We start from the raw sequence: 20,358 nt of genomic DNA, 5'->3' as shown, positions 1-20,358 counted from the left end.
ATAAAAAGGTATGGATAAAAAGGGAAATGAATAAAGAGGAAAGAGAGGAGGAAAAATGAAAAGACATGAAGCTAAGGGAAAAAACGAGACCAGAACAGAGACAGAAAAAGAGAGATTCTATTGGAGAGTAGTGAATATGAAACTAAGGAAATTCGACATACTAGAGAAAAACAAAAGGGAAATAGAGAACACAATGGAAGTGGCAGAAAACTAAGAGTGTCTTACACAAATATAGATGGATTAATAACAGGATTGAATGAGCTGAATGATTATCTGAAGGAAAAAGAACCGGACATAATGGGAATTGTAGAAACAAAATTAAAAGGTCCACTACCACCCAACAGTGTAGGACATGATGCATATAATTATTGGATTAGAAACAGAGAGACAAAGCAAGGTGGTGGAGTTATGTTCCTGACTAAGAAGGATATAAACGTGAGGTGTGTCACATATGGAAAGAATACAGTAGAGATGATTATGATCGAAGTGGAAGACAGAGATAAGAAGAGCAGAAAGTTTGTGATAAATTATGTGCCTCCGAAAACAGCCTCGTGGGAAGAGAGTGAACATAAAAGTATGTTAGAGGACACAAAGATAACATTAAATAAGATAATGGAAGATGGAGGAAGAATAGTTATGATGGGCGACTTTAATTGCAAAGAAATCTGCTGGGAAGAGATGACAGTAAAGGGTGGAGACGGCTCATGGGGAAACGCTCTACTTGAGATGATTACTGACCATACAATGACACAATGGATACAGGAGAACACTAGGTATAGAAATGAAGAAGAATCATTGAGACTAGACCTAATAATTACATTTGAACCCAGAATAGTGTTAAAGATTGAATATAAAACACCAATAAGTAAAAGTGACCACATATTGATTGAACTGGAACTAAATGAAGAAAAATACATGAAAAGAAATTAACAATATATAAAAGGAAGAATGTATGAAAAAACAAACTTTGATAAAATAGCTCCCCTTCCCGTAAAATACAACTATGTAAAACTAGGTAAATACACACATACATATATATATATATATATATTTATACACATAAGTAAACTTCCCTTTACTAAAAATTTACTGAATTTTTTTTATCATATATTCATTTATTTTTTTATTTATCGATTTATTTTTTATTCTATTTTATTTATGTTTTTATTTATTTTTTTATTTTTTTATTTTTTTCAGAAAGTCACATGTTATGCTGATGGTGAAAAACGCAGCCGTAGAATGATAGTGGCCTCTGTGCAAGGCCCATCAATTCCTGAGGGTGAAAGTGACATCTGGTCAAGTGTGTTACTGAAAATTCCTCCACTGCCACCTTCAGAACTTCCAGGCTGCCAAAACATCAGAATTAAATACATATTTGAGGTGGGATGAGCTATTTTCATCAAGTGATTTTTTAACAGGTCTCTTGATTTTTGATAGAGTGTGATCAACCAATCCGTTGTTCCTGTTCATTTTTTGTGGAGGCCTGTGACCTCCACAAAATTGCCCATAGAGTCCTGTTTGTCCCATAAATTGCTCATTGAAAAGATTTAGTGGAGCTACCTGAGGTGAGTGAAGGACAGTGTAGTATAATGGCCTCTGTTTCTTCTGTAGGCATTTAGTGTCTGTTGACAGACCAGTTATCTTGTATACATTTTCAAACTTAGTGCTCAAGTATGTTGCTGGTTTTATGTGGTAAAGCATGATAGTTCTTTCAGTTGCCATAGCTCCATTTTTTTTTTTTTCTAATATAGTATTGAGGAGGTGAGGAGGAGAGCAGGGGTGGAAAAGATGGTAGGGCTCATGAAAAAGTAATGGAATGGTTTGAACATATGGAATGAGTGAAGAAAGGTAATCAAAATAGATGTGGAAGGCAGAAGTGGATGGAGTGAACTTGATGGGATGACCAAGGTTGAGATGGATGGATGGGGTGAAAGGTGGCTTTGAGCAAGAGGGCAGTGACTGAACAAGGGAGAAGGCAGGTGAGGGGAGAAGGGCTGTGTGGATTATACTTTGATGTAGCTTGAAGATATTTCTACCCATCTTCTCTATTTTCTGCATTAGAGGATGGAGAGGGGGATTGCCAAGTGAAGCAGTCTTGTTGTAGATGTACTGTGTCTTCCTGCATTGTTTCTGACAGCCATGGGCAGGAGGTAGGGATGACCCTTCATTTACAAGGAGCTAAGATAAGACAGAAAAAAGGGTGGTGGACAGGAGTGGAATGGGAAGGAGTGGGTTGCCTATGACTTGGCTACCTCCCTTATAAAGAGGAAGAAGCCTTTAGTATATACAAGCACACATATATGAAAGGATTTTTCCCCCTTACAAGGGAGGTGGCCAAAGTCAAAGGCATAAATCCACTCCCACCCATTTCATCCCCATATACTCCACTCCCATTTGCCACTCCTGAATGATGGGTCATCCCTACACTCTTGCCCACCATCCTGGGTCAGAAGCAATGCAGCAAGACACAGCACATCCATAGCAAGGCCACTTCATTAAATCAGTAACCCCCCTCTCTGTCCCCACATGCAGAAAAGAGAAGATGAAGAGAAACCCCTTTAGGCTCTCAAAATATCATTCATACATACTCCCTCATCCCTCCTATCCACCACCCACTCCTTTCCATGCATCACATCATCTATACACAACCATTCCCTACTCACCCCTGTCTTCTCTCTTCCTTCCTCAACAGACATACCCCTCTTTCCCAATACCCATTTTACCCCATCATCCAAAAAAGGGACTGGCTGGTTAGATTGTTTAATGTTTGTCTAAAAGAGGGTAGAGTGCTGGAGGACTAGAGGAGTGCCTATTTAATTCTGCTTTACAAAGAAAAAGAGGATAAGTGTGAGTGTAGTAGCTTCAGAGGGATCAGTTTGCTGAGTGTAGTTGAAAGAGAGGAACAGAGGGAGTAATTGGTGAAGAGCAGTGGGGTTTGCATGGATAAAATTCTTGTGGTAAGGCAGATATGTGAGTAAGCTTTAGGAAAAAGTAAGGATTTTTTGGGGACCTTTATGGATTTGGAAAAGGCCCAGGGTGGACAGGAAGGCATTGTGGGAGGTATTATAGATATGTGGGATAGGAGGAAAGTTTAAGAGCAGTCAAGAGTTTTTATGAGAGTATTAAAGCCTGTGTTAGAATTAGAAATGGAGAGAGTGAATGGTTTGAGGTAAAGGTGGGACTTCACTAGGGATGTGTTATGTTGCCTCAGCTGTTCAATCTATACATGGATGGGGTGGTGCGGGAGATAAATGCAAGGATTATGGGCCAGGGATTGGAGATGGTTAAAGAAAATGGAGGAAAGTTGGAGATAAGCCAGTTGTTGTTTCCTGATGTCACTGTGCTTTTAGCAGGATCAGAGGAGGGATTAAGTAAGTTAGTGATGTAGTTTGGGAAGGTGTACAAAAGAAGTAAGTTAAAGATAAATGTGGGTAAAAGTAAGGTGATGAGATGTACAAGGGGAGATGATGGAAGCAAATTGGAAGTGAGTATTAAGGAAGAGAGACTGGAAGAAGGGGATAGCTTTAGATACTTGGGTTCGAATGTGGTGGGAAAGGGAGGAGTGGAGGTAGAATGTAGATTGAGAGAAGCAAGTAAATGCCTTCAGGGGATAAAAAGTGTTATGAGAAATAGACATTTGGGAATGGATACTAAGAGGAGATTCCAACAGCACTATGTTGGGCAGAAACATGGAACATAAAAGAGGAAGAGTTTAAATGTGTTTGAGATGAAATGCCTGAGAAGTATGATAGGGGTTACTAGGTTAGATAGAATGAGAAATGAGGAGGTGACGAGGAGAGCTAGGGTGGAAAGGGAGTTGGGAGGTAGGATTGGTGAAGAGTATTGGGATGGTTTGGACATATGGAGAGAATGAGTGAAGAAAGATTAGTAAGAGGTGTGATGGCAGAGGTGGAGAGAGTGAACATGAGGTGGTGACCAAGGATTGAGTTGGATGATGGGGTAAAAGGGGCATTGGGAAAGAGGGGTATGTCTGTTGAGGAAGGAAAGGAGAAGACAGGAGATAGGGGTAAGTAGAGAATGGTTGTGTTTGGATGATATTGTGATGCATGTGTCATGTTCCATGACATGTTACTGACAAAGGACGTGGGTATCACACACACACAGGACGCAGAAGGCTTAGAAGCCGGCAGTGGAGGACTACAAAATCGGGACCTCCTGTCATCAGAGGTCAGAGGGCACGTAAATCAAGATGACTCGAAGTAGGTCCCTAACTTCTAGGCCCCATTGCTTACATGTTTTAGATGAGTATTGGTGACTATATTGTAAGCCCTCTTCACACAAAAATAAGATACGAGTAAATTATGTGGAGCTGGTTAAATAGAAATAGGATAGGTTACATTGGCATACATTGGCACCTGTTCCATGGCACTGGTGTTGTACAGCTGTAGTATAAAGAGATGCAAGGGCACTTTAAGACCCTCCTGATTACTGCGCTCGCACTCTGTTCACACTGACTTAATTGTAAGTAAAAAGCTAATTGTAATTTAATTCACATATTGAATTAAGTGATTGCACTTCACTATTTTCTTGACCCCAGTGAAGTTAAATGTTGTTCTAGGACCTGGATTGCAGGAACTACTTGAGTCACGGTTTATGATTCGATGTACCAACTCAAATACAGTGCCTAGCATGTGACACATGGAAGGGAGTGGGTGGTGGATATGGGGGTGAGGGAGTATGTATGAATGATATTTTGACACGTCCTGAAGGGTTTTTTCCCTGTCTCCTCTTTTCTGCATGTGGGGACAGAGGGAGGTTGCTGATTTAATGAAGTGGCCTTGCTATAGATGTGCTGTGTCTTGCTGCATTTCTTCTGACCCAGGGCAGTGGGTGAGACATAGGGATGACCCATCATACAGGAGGAGGCAAGAAAGGAGGGAGAGGTGATAAATGGGAGTGGAGTATATGAAGATGAAATGGGTGGAAGTGGATTTATGCCTTTGATTTTGGCTACCTCCCTTGTAAGGGGAAAAAGCCTTTCGTATATGTATTTACCTAGTTATATTTTACGGGATGGGAGCTATGCTCATTGTGACCCATTTTTGTATCTTTCCACGTCCAGTTTTTTCTTGAAATCATATATAGTTCTGGCAATCACTGTTTCACTGTTCAATTTGTTCCAGACATCGATCATTCTGTGTGGGAAACTATTCTTTTTCAGGTCTCTTCTGTAAATGTCTTTCTTTAGTTTCTTTTTGTGTCCTCTTGTTTCCCGTCCCATTTTAATAGGTCATCTCTATCGAGAACTTCCATCCCTTTCATAATTCTGAAAATGGTTAACAAATTGCCTCTTTCCCTTCTCTACTCTAATGTTGACAACTGTAATTTCTCCAATCTTTGTTCATATGTCAAATTTGATAGTGTGGGTGCCATTTTTGTTGCTGCTCTTTGGATTCTTTCTAATTTTCTTGTGTTTTTCTTTATGCTAGGTGCCCACATTGATATAGCATATTCTAATCTCGGTCTTATTAATGTAATAATTATTTTCTTAACCATCTCCTCATCCATGTAGTCGAAGGCCACTTTCATTGATCTTAATAGGTTGTAGGTCTCTCCAAATAACTTATTTACATGTTTGTCAGGGGTCAAGTCGCTTGAGATGATTACTCCTAGGTCCCTCTCTGAGTTTACTTTTTTGACTACTTTGTTTCCATTCATATATTTTCCCGAAACTCTATTTTTGCCTCTTCCAAATTCCATTACGCTACATTTCTTGATGTTGAAGTTCATTTCATATTTCCGGCTCCATTCCCGTACTTTATCCAGGTCATCTTGTAGCGATCTGCAATCTTATTTACCTAGTTGCATTTTACGGGACTGGAGCTATGTTCGTGTTGACCCTTTTTGTATCTTTCTACGTCTAGTTTGCTTTTGAATTCGTGTATATTTCTGGCATTAACTATTTCACTGTTCAATTTGTTCCAGATGTCAGTTACCCTGTGTGGGAAACTGTTCTTTTTCAGGTCTCTTCTGTAACTGTCTTTCTTTAGTTTCTTATGTCTACGATAGGGTAGACAGAAAGGCACTGTGGGAGGTACTGCAGATATACGGGATAGGAGGAAAGCTTCTAGGAGCTGTCAAGAGTTTTTATGAGAGTAGAAGAGCTTGTGTCAGGATTAGAAATGGAGAGAGTGAGTGGTTCAAGGTAAAGGTGGGACTTTGTCAAGGATGCGTTATGTCGCCCTGGCTATTCAACTTATACATGGATGGGGTAGTGTGAGAGGTAAATGCAAGGGTAGTGGGTCAGGGATTGGAGATGGTTAAAGAAAATGGAGAAAAGTGGGAGATGAGCCAGCTATTGTTTGCTGACGACACTGCGCTTGTGGCAGGATCGGAGGAGGGACTGAGGAAGTTGGTGACAGAGTTTGGGAGAGTATGTGATAGAAGAAAGCTAAAGATAAATGTGGGTAAAAGTAAGGTGATGAGATGTACAAGGGATGAAAGTGGCAGTAGACTGGAAGTGAGCATTAAGGGAGAGCGACTGGAGGAAGTGGATAGTTTTAGATACTTGGGTGCAAATGTGGCAGGAAAAGGTGGGGTGAAGGTGGAGGTAGAATGTAGATTGCGAGAAGCGAGTAAATGTCTTGGTGGATTGAAGAGTGTAATAAGGAATAGACGTTTGGGAATGGATGCTAAGAGGAGACTGTATGAAGGAGTGATTGTGCCAACACCACTGTATGGAGCAGAAACATGGAACATAAGAGAGAAGGAGTTTGAATGTGTTTGAGATGAGGTGTCTGAGAAGTATGATGGGGGTTACAAGGCTAGATAGAGTGAGAAATGAGGAGGTGAGGAGAAGAACAGGGGTGGAAAGGGAGTTGGGAGATAGGGTTGATGAAAAAGTATTAGGATGGTTTTGACACATGGAAAGAATGAGTGAAGAAAGACTAGTAAAAGAGGTATGGAAGGCAGATGTGGAGGGAGTGAACATGAGGGGACGTCCTAGGATGAGGTGGATGGATGGGGTGAAGGGGGCTTTGGGGAAGAGGGGAATGTCAGTTGAGGAAGGACGGGAGAGGACAGAAGACAGGGGTGAATGGAGATTGGTTGTATATGGATGATGTTGTGATGCATGAGGTGGAATGGGCAGGGGGATGGGGGGGGTGAGGTAGTATGTGTGAACAAAATTTGACGCAGCCCGAAGGGATTTCTCCCTATCTTCTCCTTTTATGCATGGGGGGACGGAGAGGGGGGGTCGCCGATTTAATGAAGTGGCCTTGCTGTGGATGTGCTGTGTCTTGCGACACTGCTTCTGACCCAGGGCAGTGGACAAGGTGCAGGGATGACCCGTCATCCAGGAGGTGCTAAGATAAGAGGGAGGGTGGAGGGGTGTGGAGTGTATTCAGGGATGGAATGGGTGGGAATAATTTTATGCCTTCTCCTTTTTGGCTACCTCCCTTGTAAGGGGAAAAAAGCCTTGGTATATGTATGTATGTATGTTTTCACTCTCTTGAGTAATTTGGCATTGTCAGCAAAAAAAGTTCATGTAACAATTTACTCCTTCATCCGTATCATTTATGTATATGTAAGTGTTATCATTATTATTATCAATTTCATTATACTGTACTTGCTTTGGATGTGATGTGTCTTGCTGCATTGTCTTTGGCCTACACAGTGAGACAGGAGAAAGGGTTGACACTTCAGACACAAGGAGCTTAGATGAAAGAGAAACAAATGGGTAACAGATGGGTGGGGATGGGTACAAGCCTTGGCTAGTTACCTCAATTGTAAAGAGTAAGAAGCCTTTGATATATGAATAAAGGTGATAATGGTGAATAGAACCAGTAAATGTCCCATGATTTCCTATGAAATGACTGAAAATAAAGTTCTTTAATTAAACATTTTTATATATCCATCCATATACCAAAAAGCCCTTTTAAGGGAGGTAGCCAGCACTCACCCCACACCCATCCCACATCCATTTGTTTCCCTTTTATCTTAGCTCTTTGTAGATAAAGGGCCATCCCTGGCCCTTGCTCACTGCCTAGATCAGAAGCAATGCAGTTGTAAAGTCAGGGCATAGAAGAAAACTTGAGAGGATGTTCATGTATATGTTGATTTTATCTTTTTGTGAGGAGCAAGGAAAAGTACTTCCATTATCCCATAGTATATAACTAGATTGGTGTCTGCATGGTGAAATCCATAGGTGGGAATATATATATATGTATATATATTTATATTTATGCATACAGACACTCCTCAACTTACGTTTTAGTTATGTTCCAAACGGTCGAACGTAACGTAAAAATGAACGCAAGTTGTTACTGTACATTCCAGTAATGTATAACTGTTCATACTGTACTATACATATATAAATTCTATTACCGTATCTTATAAAACACCCCTAAATCATTAATTATAAACATAACATTGTAAAATAATAACATTAATTTCAAATAATTTAAATTCAAACAACATAAAGTGAGATAGTGGAGGAGAAGGAAGAGGCAAGGCACGTTCAGTCTGTCATTTGTGCCATGTAAACAATGGATGCAGCATCATGCGTAAGTATCGTTTGCACGTCTCGCACTACGGAGAGCGCACTAAACTGAAAAATTCACTCAATTTTTTTTTTTTTTTTCTTTACAATTTTTTTTACAGTCAGTTCAAACATAAAATCGAAAAAACGTAAAACGAATGAACGTAAGTAGAGGAGCGTATATATATATATATATATATATATATATATATATATACACACACACATTTTTTTTTATTCTTCAGTTCTCAATGCACCCTGGTGGCGTGGCCTTACCTCTAGAGATAGAAATTCCTATCATTATTGGAACCATTCCTCTACGCAGAGCACATCAGAATATCATGGTTCCTCCTAGAATGATAGGATACCCAGCTCTCCCAGCTGTTCCACCAGCTGTATTGGTAGCACCAGATCCTGGTTCACAACCCATGGATGAAAACAGTCCTTTGCATCCTAGTTACCCACCTGCCCCTGGAGGCCCACCTGGTTATCCTTCTGGTCCAGGAGCTCAGCCTAGGTATAATCCTTCACCTTCAACTCCATTTGCCCCTGGAGCTCCTCTTGGGTATCCAGGTGCCTCAGGAGTTCCTCCTGGGTATCCAGGTGCCTCAGGAGTTCCTCCTGGGTATCCAGGTGCCTCAGGAGTTCCTCCTGGGTATCCAGGTGCCTCAGGAGTTCCTTCTGGGTATCCAGGTGCCTCAGGAGTTCCTCCTGGATATCCAGGTGCCCCAGGAGCTCTTCCTGGATATCCAGGTGCCCCAGGAGGTCCTCCTGAGCATCCATCTGCTCCACAAGCACCACCCAGTTATTCTCCTCCTGATGCAGGTGGTGCAGCTCCTTCTGGAACTTTATACTTCCCTGGATTGGTGCATTATCCAGATATGCGTAAGGAATTGTGTTTGTTTTTGTATGTTTTAGATATTATCTAGAGTATCAGTGATTCCAGGCTAATCATTTGTGTTGGGTTATTCATGAATATATACAGTTTGACCAAACTGGATTGTATCTGAAGCTATTTTAATTTATTATGGATGCACTGTTACAAATAATGAGTGAGAACACAAACTTGATTAGGCTATATTGTGATACTAGAGAGTTTAGTCTGACCATCACCTCATTTATCTCATCTAAGGACAGTAACTTGTGCTCAAGTGAGGTTAACTCCCTTTGTAAATCACACACAAATACTCTCCTCTCTTCCTCCTCAACCACCAAATGTCTGCCTCCAGAAGAATATTCATAATCATATTGCTCACAGCTCTATCAATAAACAAAAAGACAACACACAGTTGCATGCCTGAACCCCTGATATCCATCCTTCTGAATCCTCTCTACCCTGCCAATAACAATAAATATTTCATAAGGGATTTGTAGGAAAACCTTGTTTCAGTCACGGCATTCCTCAGAGAGATGGGACTTCTCAGCCAGACAGTCTCGTGAATGACAACAACAAAATCAACAACTGCATCTGTGATAATAATGCTCCATAGATATTCAGTTTTGGCTAATGTCAAATTTTATTCAGCGGGTGACAGGACATTGTACTGAAGAGGTGAAGCAATAAAATCTGGTATTTAACTGGCTGGAAAAAAATTCTTTGTGACTTATGTCACTAGGGTAAAGGAGTTGGTGAGGCAGTCAGCACACTGGGACAGATATGGGAAGGGTTCGATGAAAATGGACTTTGAATCTTAAAGTGATTTTTTTTTTTCCATTATTCTCCTTTACAGCTCCTCCTTCATATGATAAATATCTCTCGGGACCCCAGAAGATCACAAATGATAGTGATAACGAAGACACTGTTCAGACAAGAGATGAATTTACTCCAAGATATGTGACATATTGTTTCAGGTAAGAAGAGAAAACTAAGAATTTTCAAACAAGACGACAAGTTTTTTAGGATGTAATACCTTGATGCAACACTGAATATTGCAGATTATCTTTGTTTAGTTTCTATTGTTAACTTTTTACTTATTGCAATAGTCAATTGTTATTTAGTTACTTCCCCCACAGTCTTTGAATATAATTTATTGTGTACACACTCCAAAAGGGAGAAGTGGGTAGTGTTTAGCTCTCCAAACTTGTTTCAGGTTACAACTGTGTAGAACTACTTTTAATTATGGGACTGTGGTTGGTATTGGTTTAGTCTTACCAATGTGACAATCAATCATTCATTGCCTTGAGTTTCCCCAAGTTTTAAACCTGTATGGAGAGCTGACAAAAGGTGACTGCTCTCCACTTTCTACAACTTTCAACCAGTGTCACAAACATTCCAACACTGATACAACACAAACAATAGCCTTTTTTTTTTTCTCCTAGAGAGACTGTTGCCAGCCTTTGTGGGGCTGCGGGTTTTCCATTTGGTGAAACTTGAGGCAATGAATGATTTGACTGATTACTCAATTGAAGGTATTGATAGCCAAGTCATATGAAACTTTACAATTTTTATTTTTCATATTACTGCCTGGACACACCCTAATATCTTAAGCTAATAGGTTGTATCACATAGAGAAATGTACTTAAAAGACTGTGATATAGTGAAGAAGTGTTGTCTGTTCCTGTCCATGCCAACTTGCCTAGCTCACCACAGACCAGGCGTTCGCTCAGTGCTGAATAGACAAAGAACCACAGAAGAATGATCAACACAGTATTTTCAGTGTGGTGACTGATTCAACTGCCTTGAGACCATATACTCAAGTAGACTGCCTTACTTTTACTTTAGTAATATATATGTTTTTTTCATGACATACCTTTATTTTTTTCTGTATACTACTACAATATAACATTACCTGTAAAGTGAATATACATTACAGTTTTAGCAATACATCAGCCCCTCTGATATGAGGAGTAATGCAATCTGACCTTGTGATTCTCTCCCCTATCCCAAACCAAGTAATCTGTTATGCCAATTTTATGGATTTCCTTTAATAACCTGTTAGTAGTGCTTGTGAAATGTAGTGCAAACAGTGTGTGGTGTTTAGGGTTCTGCCAGAGAATTGTGTTCCTGTCATTTTCACATAGACACTAAAAATTGAAAAGGCTCAGCACTTTTTTAAGTATTCTTCTGATGGAATAACTAATGTACCATTATTCTTGGTGTGTATTTATTTTCCTGGTGTATGAATATTTTCCTGTATGTTACACTTATACAATTAGATAATACAAAGAACACATACTGTACTCCAATTTTCTTCCAAGAGAAAGCACTGAGAGTCCAAGGACTGTTGTTAACCAGTTTAGGAAAGTGAAATAAAGCAACAATTACCAGATATTATAAGTAGTAACAGAAAATAATCATTTTGGCTATAAGAGGAAGGCTAAAGGGGCTTGTCATTGGTATCATGGTTAGCCACCAGTAATGTAAGAATGCTGGCCTACCATGTAGGTTACTGTCACTGAAAATGCATGACTTTTAACTCTTAAAAATCACCTATTTACTCTGTGACCCTATATTTTATGCATATATATATATATATATTTTTTTACCAAAACCCACACTCTAATCAAGTATACAGTGGTCCACTAACATTCACAAATGTCAAAAATATGCAAATATGAGATGTTCCCCCCCCCCAAAATACATGTAACTCAATATTTTCTTATAACTGCAACTAATATAAAACATAAGAATATATATACAATACTATATATGCCAGTCTATAAAATGCTCAATTATATAAGATGCACCCTTATTTTACAAGGATATTTTGAGAGAAAAGTTATCAGTATTTTGAAGAAGAAAAATTCATCACAAATTTATTCAAATATATTGAAGAATGGGTTTTGTAGAAAAAAATGACTAGCAGTAATACTAATTAAGTGTGTTTTGTTTACAAAGTGACAGCAACACAAACCTAATATGCTGTTACTCGAGACTGATTGAAATAATACAAGAAAGAGATGGTTGGGTGGACTGCACCTTCCTGGATCTGCAAAAGGCTTTTGACAAGGTACCACACAAAAAATTAATAAACGAAATTGAAAAAATAGGGAGAATTCAAGGCATGCTGTTGGAATGGATGAAGGACTTTCTAAATGGAAGAAAGATGAGAGTGATACTTAGAGATAAAAACTCAAAATGGGAAGAAGTAAAAAGTGGCATCCCCAAGGGCTCTGTTTTGGTTCCCTTAATGTTTGCCATATACATAAATGATATGGACAAAGCAGTGAATTGTTACATGAATTTCTTTGCTGATGATGCAAAATTGCTCAAGAGAGTGAAAACAGAAGAAGATTGCAGATCATTATAAGATGACCTACATAAAGTATGGGAATGGAGTCAGAAATACAAAATGAATTTCAACATTAAGAAATGTAGCTTAATGGAGTTCGGAAAAGGCAAAAATAGAGTTTCAGGAAAATATATGATTGCAGACAAAGAAGTAAAGAAAGTTAACTCAGAGAGGGACCTAGAAATAATCATCTCAAGTGACTTGATACCTGACAAACATGTAAACAAGATATTTGGAGAGACTTACAATTTGTTAAGATCAATGAAGGTGGCATTTGACTACATGGATGAAGAGATGGTTAAGAAATTAATTGTTACATTGATAAGACCGAAACTAGAATATTCTATATCAATGTGGGCCCCTAGCACAAAGAAAAACACAAAGAAATTAGAAAGAATCCAAAGAGTGGTGACTAAGATGGCACACACACTATCAAATTTGACATACGGACAAAGATTGGAGAAATTACAACTGACAACATTAAAGCAGAGAAGGGAGAGAGGCGATTTGTTGACCATTTTCAGAATTATGAAAGGAATGGAAGTTCTTGATAGAGATGATCTATTAAAATGGGACAAAGAGAAACAAGAGGACAAACAAAGAAACTAAAGAAAGACAGCCACAGAAGAGATCTGGAACAAATTGAACAGTGAAATAGTTAATGCCAGAACTATACACGAATTCAAAAGCAAACTGGATGTGTACAGATACAAAAACGGGTCAAAACGAGCATAGCTGTAGTCCCGTAAAATACAAATAGGTAAATACTGTGTGTATCTGGACCTAAGGCATTTGATAATGTACCTCATAGTCAACTTATGTGGAAATTGGAACATGTTGGAGGACTGAGAGGCAAACTATTAGAATGAAGTAAAGACTTTTTAAGGAAAGATACACGAGGACAGTACTAAAGGACAAGATGTCAAGCTGGAGAGCGGGAAAGAGTGGAGTTCCACAAGGTGCAGTGCTTGCACCAATAATGTTTCTTGTCTATGTTAATGACATGATAAGAGGAACAACAAGCTATGCCTACATGTTTGCAGATGATGCAAAAATCTTGAGAAGTGTGCAGAATGGGGAGGACAGTAGACTTTTGCAGAAAGATGTAGATATTATTTTTGCATGGAGTCAAGAATGGGAAATGAAGTTTGATATAAAAAAAAATGCAAAGTACTGGAAATAGCAATAGCAGCAAAAGACCATCCTTACACTATTCCTTGGGAAGCAAACACATTACAAAAGCAAAAGAGGGGAAAGAGTTGGAAGTGTTGATAAAAGAATCTGTCACCTGACAGACATATCAGCAGATTGTGGGAGAGACATATGGATGAAGAAATGATGAAAAAACTCATTGAAACACAGGTACATCCAAGATTGGAGCATGCATCAGTAGAATGGTCCCCACAGAGTGAAGGATACAAACAAGATTGAGATAATACAAAGGGCAGTAACCAAATTGGTCCCTAGCCTGGCAGATAAATCATACGAGGGAAGACTAAAAGTACTGGGTCTACCAACTTTGGAAGTTCAAAGAAAAAGAGGCGATGTGATTACAGTGTTCAGATCACTTTAGGGGATAGATTGCATTCATTGAAGAGGTCTCATGATTAAAGATGGGAGTGCTTTCAGAGGTCATGGAAGTAAATTAAAAACTACATGTCAAAAGGATGTGAAGAAATACAGTTTTCCATATAGATGTATAAACATGTGGAATAGCTTAGGTGATATAGCCCAAGCTTAAATAATACATGAGTTCAGATCCAAATATGATAATTGAAAATCAACAACATAGATTAGGTTGGAACTGTACATGAATTTGAATCAAGGTATGCTAGAAAATTAGAGAATAGGAGACAGGACTCGATGAGCATTGCTCCTTTTCTGTGTACTGTGAGTCCTCCTTATATGGTAATTCTTTATCTGGTAAATTCACAGTTATGGTATTTGGTAATTACTACCCTTTATTCTATTTACTGTAAGAAAAATTCACAGATACGGTATCCACTCGTGTTTTTTCCACAGTACCGTAGTGCCACCATACCATGCGGCCACCACAACAATCAGTGGGTGGTGACTTCAACGCCAAGTCATCTGCCTGGTATGTCGATAACCCTGACACAGACAGAGGGCTTGATATACAGACTCAGTTTGACTCATTGACTATCATGAAGAACACACATAATCATACACATATCCCACACCAAGCCCTCTACACTCCCTCCTCTCCTGATATCACCTTCTGCTCCCCCTGCCTAACCCTAACAATATCATGGAGAGTGGTCGGAACCCTTGGTTCTGACCACCTTCCAATCATCATCACCACCAAAACAAGATGCACCCCAGTTGGCCACAGACACACATACACCAATTACAAGAGAGCTAACTGGGAAGCTTTTACTGAAGAGACAGAACAACATTTTGAAACACTTAACAGTACACCAATCACAAACATAAACAATGCTGTGCACACTTTTAATACAATCATACAAAAACGCAGACAAGAGATACATCCCTAGAGGCAACAGAAAATCACACAACCCCAACTTCACACCAGAAATCCAAGGCCTCATCAGACAACGTGACACACTTAAACACGATACCCCCACACCTATCCCTCAAAACATAGCAGACCAAATACAAACACTAAACACTGTGATTGCCAATAAAATACACAAACAAAAAACACAAAATTGGCAGAACTTTATCAATACACTTGATCACAAAAAAAACACCAGCAAATTGTACAAAACACTCAACAGCATTACACTATCCAACAGTAACACTACACGCTCTCACGCAGCTATAATCACAACAACAGATAATCTACCCTCAGTCAGACAACAAGCAAACGCACTCATAATTCATTTTGCACAGACAAGCCATCTCACTTCTCACCCTGACGACCGACGCACCATTCGACGTAAGAAAGACTTTCCCACAGACTCAGACTATACACCCTTCATAGACAATCAGACAAAACACATAATACATAATCTCAAGCACTCATCTGCCTGTGGCCCTGATAACATAAGCAACATCCACCTAAAACACATTGGACCACAAGGTATACACGCACTCACAATCATTGCAAACTACAGCTATTCACACAACACTATACCCGACATCTGGAAGCATGGTAAAATAATCACCATTCCAAAACCGAACAAAGACCCAACAATCCCAACATCGCACCGCCCAATCACACTTCTCTGCACCCCCTCTAAAGTCATTGAACGCCTAATACTTAAACTTGTCACACCACATATTCCCCTTGCTGACTCACAACACGGTTTTAGGCCACTACACTCCACAAACACTCTTCTGATAAACCTCACACAAAGAATTTTAGATGGCATCAATTCAGATAGGCCCCACCACAGAACACTTCTTATTACATTGGACATTAGTAAAGCTTTTGATGCTATCCCCCGCCACATCCTAACAAATAAAATATATAACACAGACATGCACAATAACACCAAAAGATGGCTGGCCAATTATCTGGCAGGTAGGAATGCTTATGTGTCATATAATGGCTAATCAACGCACATCAGAAACATTAAGAATGGAGTACCACAGGGCTCAGTTCTATCCCCCACATTATTTAATCTATACATGCATGACTTACCCACACCAGACACCTCAGAAATACAAATCTCTTCCTAGGCAGACGACATAACAATCACATGCACACATCGTAACACACACAAAGCTGCAGAAATAATCCAGCCATACCTTGATACACTCAACACATGGTTCATCACAAACAGACTCAAAATAGCTCCAACCAAATCTACAGCGACACTTCTCACCAACTGGACAAAAGAACACAAATACATGCCTCATCTTTACATCAACAACACTCTAATACCACACACAAACACACCGAAAATTCTTGGTGTAACATACGATACATCCATGTCTTTCAAACAACACATCACAAACATAAAAAAACAAATGCACACCTAGACTGGAACAACATTTGGACAAAACAAAGAAACTAATATAACAATATACAAACAATGCATACGCTTAGTGATGAATTATGCGAGTCCTGCATGGGCTCCTAATCTCAGTGAGACACACCACAACACCCTTCAAATCATACAAAACAAAGCCATAAAAATAATTACAAGCTGCACAAATACAACACCTACAGACCATTTACACCATGAAACAAAAATCCTCAAAGTCAAGGACCACCACGACATGAGAGGCACACAAACACTTGCTGCAGCCACCACAAACACATCACACCCGCTACACTACATAGCAGAACACCCACACACACAAAGAAACATTAAAACAACACCCAAAGACCTTTATCACGCACAGATACTCTCTTCTCTTCCTCCACAACCACCAAATACCAGCCTCCGGAAACATATTCATAATCATATCACTCACCGCTCCATTAACACACTGCAAGACAACACACTGCTGCATGCCAGACCCCCTGATATCCACCCTTCTGAATCCTCTCTCCCATGAAAGGACAGAGTCCACCTAGCCAGACTGCGGTGCGGCCACCACCCAACACTTCTAAGCTACCAGAAGAGGCTGGATGACCGCACTGTGAACAGCTGCCCAGGATGTAACACTTCACCCCATACCATACAACACATAATGGAAGACTGTATTATACACAATCATGCACGCAAACAACACAACATACACTCTATAAAGGATTTGTGGGAAAACCCAGTTTCAGCAGTGGCATTCCTTGGGGAGACGGGACTGCTTGGACAGACAGTCTAGGGAACGACAACAACAACAACAATCAGTCTCTTCCCATGTTTCCCTTTGAACACAAGTTAAATCCTTACGGTGTGTTTTTTGCGGATATTGTTATCACAACACACAGTGACACACCCATGATGGAGATGGAGGAAATACAGTAGTTATGGGTGACTTTAATTCAAAAGAAATATGCTTGGAAGAAATGACAGTGAAGGGGGGAGAGAAACACTGGGGCAATGTACTCCTTGACTTGACCATTGAATACACAATGAACCAGTGGATTAAAGAAAATACTAGATACAGAGGAAATGAAGAACCCTCAAAATTGGACTTAATACTTACGACAGAACCTGAGATTATTGAAAAAATTGATTATAAAATTCCAATAGGAAAAAGTAACCACGTACTAATTGAAATGGAATTGAAAGAACAAATGGACCAAAGTAAAAATTATTAACATAAAATAGGAAGACTTATGGATAACAAAACAAACTCTGAGAAACTTAAAACATTCTTTCGCAATGCAAACTGGGAAAAATTCAAAAATGGAGATACAGGGATAGAAGAAAAATGGAATATATTAAAAGAAATTTATAATGAAGGAGTGAACAAATATGTACCAAAACAAAAAATGGAAAAGGCATACATAAAGAGCTGGTACAACAAAAGATGTAGTGAAGCTAAGGAAAAAAGAGACAAAGCTTGGAAAAAGTGGAAAAAAGATAAGGAACAAAGCAAATGGCAAATGTACATCAAACTAAGAAACGAATATGTAAAAATACGCAGAGGTGAAAAGAGGAATTATGAATAAAGATAATAGACAAATGTAAGGAACCAAAACTATTTTACAAATATGTAAATGGAAAACTGAAAAACAAGAAATAGAAAAACTGCACCAAGATAAAATGGAATATACAGAAGAACTGGAAATGGCTGAAATTATGAACAACCACTTCAGATCACAATAGAAAACTCGCCTAACAGTATAGATAGGGAGAGAGAATTATCCCCAACAATGAAAGAAGTAAACGTAACACAAAAAGAAATCAGTGATCAAATTAAAACCCTTGATGTCAGCAAATCACATGGCCCAGACGGGATTGCAAACTGGATACTGAAGGAATGTATGGAAGAATTAACTGACAAAATACATAATATAATTAAATCCTCACTTAAAGAAGGAAAAGTGCCATTGGACTGGAAAAAGGCAAACATTGTACCAATTTATAAGGAGGGTGATAAAGAATATCCATCTAACTACAGACTGGTCTCACTAACAAGCACAATAGCAAAAATTTGTGAAAGTTGTTAAAAATAGATGGGTTAAATACCTGGAAGAAAAATCTATACTGAACCCAAATCAATTTGGATTCAGACAAGGGAGATCATGTACAACAAATCTGATCTGCTTCTACTCAAGATTAGTAGACATAATACAAGAAAGAGATGGATGGGCGGACTGTGCTTTTCTGGACCTGCAAAAGGCATTCGATAAGTTACCTCATAAGAAATTAATAAATAAGATAGAATCAAAGGGTGGAATCAGAGGAAAATTATTGGAATGGATGGAAGACTTCCTGATTGGGAGGAAAATGAGAGTTGTAATTAGAGAAAAATTCTCCAACTGGGAAGAAGTAAAAAGCGGTGTCCCGCAAGAATCGATACTGGCCCCGATCATGTTCGCTGTATACGTTAATGACATGAATGAAGGTGTGGAGTGCTATATGAATTTTTTTGCAGATGATGCAAAATTACTTAAAAAGGTAGAAACAGAAGAGGACTGCAACTCACTGCAACAAGATCTGGACACAATATGGAATTGGACTCAAAAATGGGAAGTCAAATTTAATATAAAGAAATGCAGTATAATGGAATTTGGAAAGAGTAAAAACAGAATATCAAAAGAATACAGAATTGGAGAAGAAAAAAAAAAAGCAAACTCTGAAAAAGATCTTGGAGTGATGATTGGAAAGGACATGAAACCTGATAAGCATATAAACAAAATATTCGGAGAAACCTACAACTTATTGGGATCCATCAAAGTGGCATTTACTTATATGGATGAAGAAATGATAAAGAAAATACTTACTACACTGATAAGACCAAAACTTGAGTACGCAGCATCACTTTGGACACCCAGCACCAAAAAGAATATCAAGAAACTAGAAAGATTACAAAGAGCGACAACCAAACTAGCACCAACTCTTGCCGAACTAACATATGAGCAAAGACTATCCAAACTGAACTTACCAACACTGGAACAAAGAAGAAAAAGAGGAAATTTGCTGATTACAGAATAATGAAAGGAATGGAAGTTTTAGACAGGAATGACCTGTTAGTGTGGGACAACGGTAAAACGAGAGGACACGAAAAAAACTGAAAAAAGATAGTTATAGAAAAAACTTGAAAAGGAACAGTTTCCCACACAGAGCGATTAATGCATGGAACAAATTCGATAACAAAACAGTATGTGCAAACACTATACAAGATTTTAAGATAAAACTTGATGCGGAGAGATAAGAAGACAGGTCACCACGAGCATAGCTCCCCTCCCATATATTACAACTAGGTAAATAATGGCCACAAAACATTCTGTGTTTGAGGGTTTTCAGCCTCCTGCCTCACCCTCATCTTCATCTGCCCACTCACCAAAAGATGAGTAAGGGCTAAGATCCCTACTGTCCCTTAGCCTCAGGAGGGACATCATCTGACAGAATACTCTCAATGCCTGTATCAAGTGATAGAAAATTTGTCAATCCTCATTCTGTTCCCAGGGCTGTGCGATTCTGCAGTTTTGTAGTATTGATGGTGAGGAATAATAATAATAATAACAGTTGTTTTCTTAAGTTTCACTGGGGGAATACAGTTGAAGTTGAAAAGATATCT

General features: G+C 39.0%; 1 protein-coding gene across 1 annotated transcript in view; it reads left to right on the top strand.

Moving 5' to 3' along the window:
- LOC143020701 (arrestin domain-containing protein 3-like) overlaps positions 1 to 11,949 on the top strand; it is a 44,204-nt gene extending 32,255 nt beyond the window's left edge. The window contains exons 6-8 of the mRNA XM_076177354.1: positions 1,198 to 1,380; positions 8,746 to 9,385; positions 10,231 to 11,949. Coding sequence (XP_076033469.1) covers positions 1,198 to 1,380; positions 8,746 to 9,385; positions 10,231 to 10,355 — 948 coding nt within the window. The 3' untranslated portion in view covers positions 10,356 to 11,949. The remainder of the gene's footprint in view (positions 1 to 1,197; positions 1,381 to 8,745; positions 9,386 to 10,230) is intronic.
- The last annotated feature ends 8,409 nt before the right edge of the window (positions 11,950 to 20,358 follow it).

Source organism: Oratosquilla oratoria, chromosome 40 (assembly GCF_046742065.1).
Source record: "Oratosquilla oratoria isolate Oo_2021 chromosome 40, ASM4674206v1, whole genome shotgun sequence".
Classification (NCBI taxonomy): domain Eukaryota; kingdom Metazoa; phylum Arthropoda; class Malacostraca; order Stomatopoda; family Squillidae; genus Oratosquilla; species Oratosquilla oratoria.
Note: the sequence above shows the minus strand (reverse complement) of the source record. Positions and strands in the feature narration are given on the sequence as shown.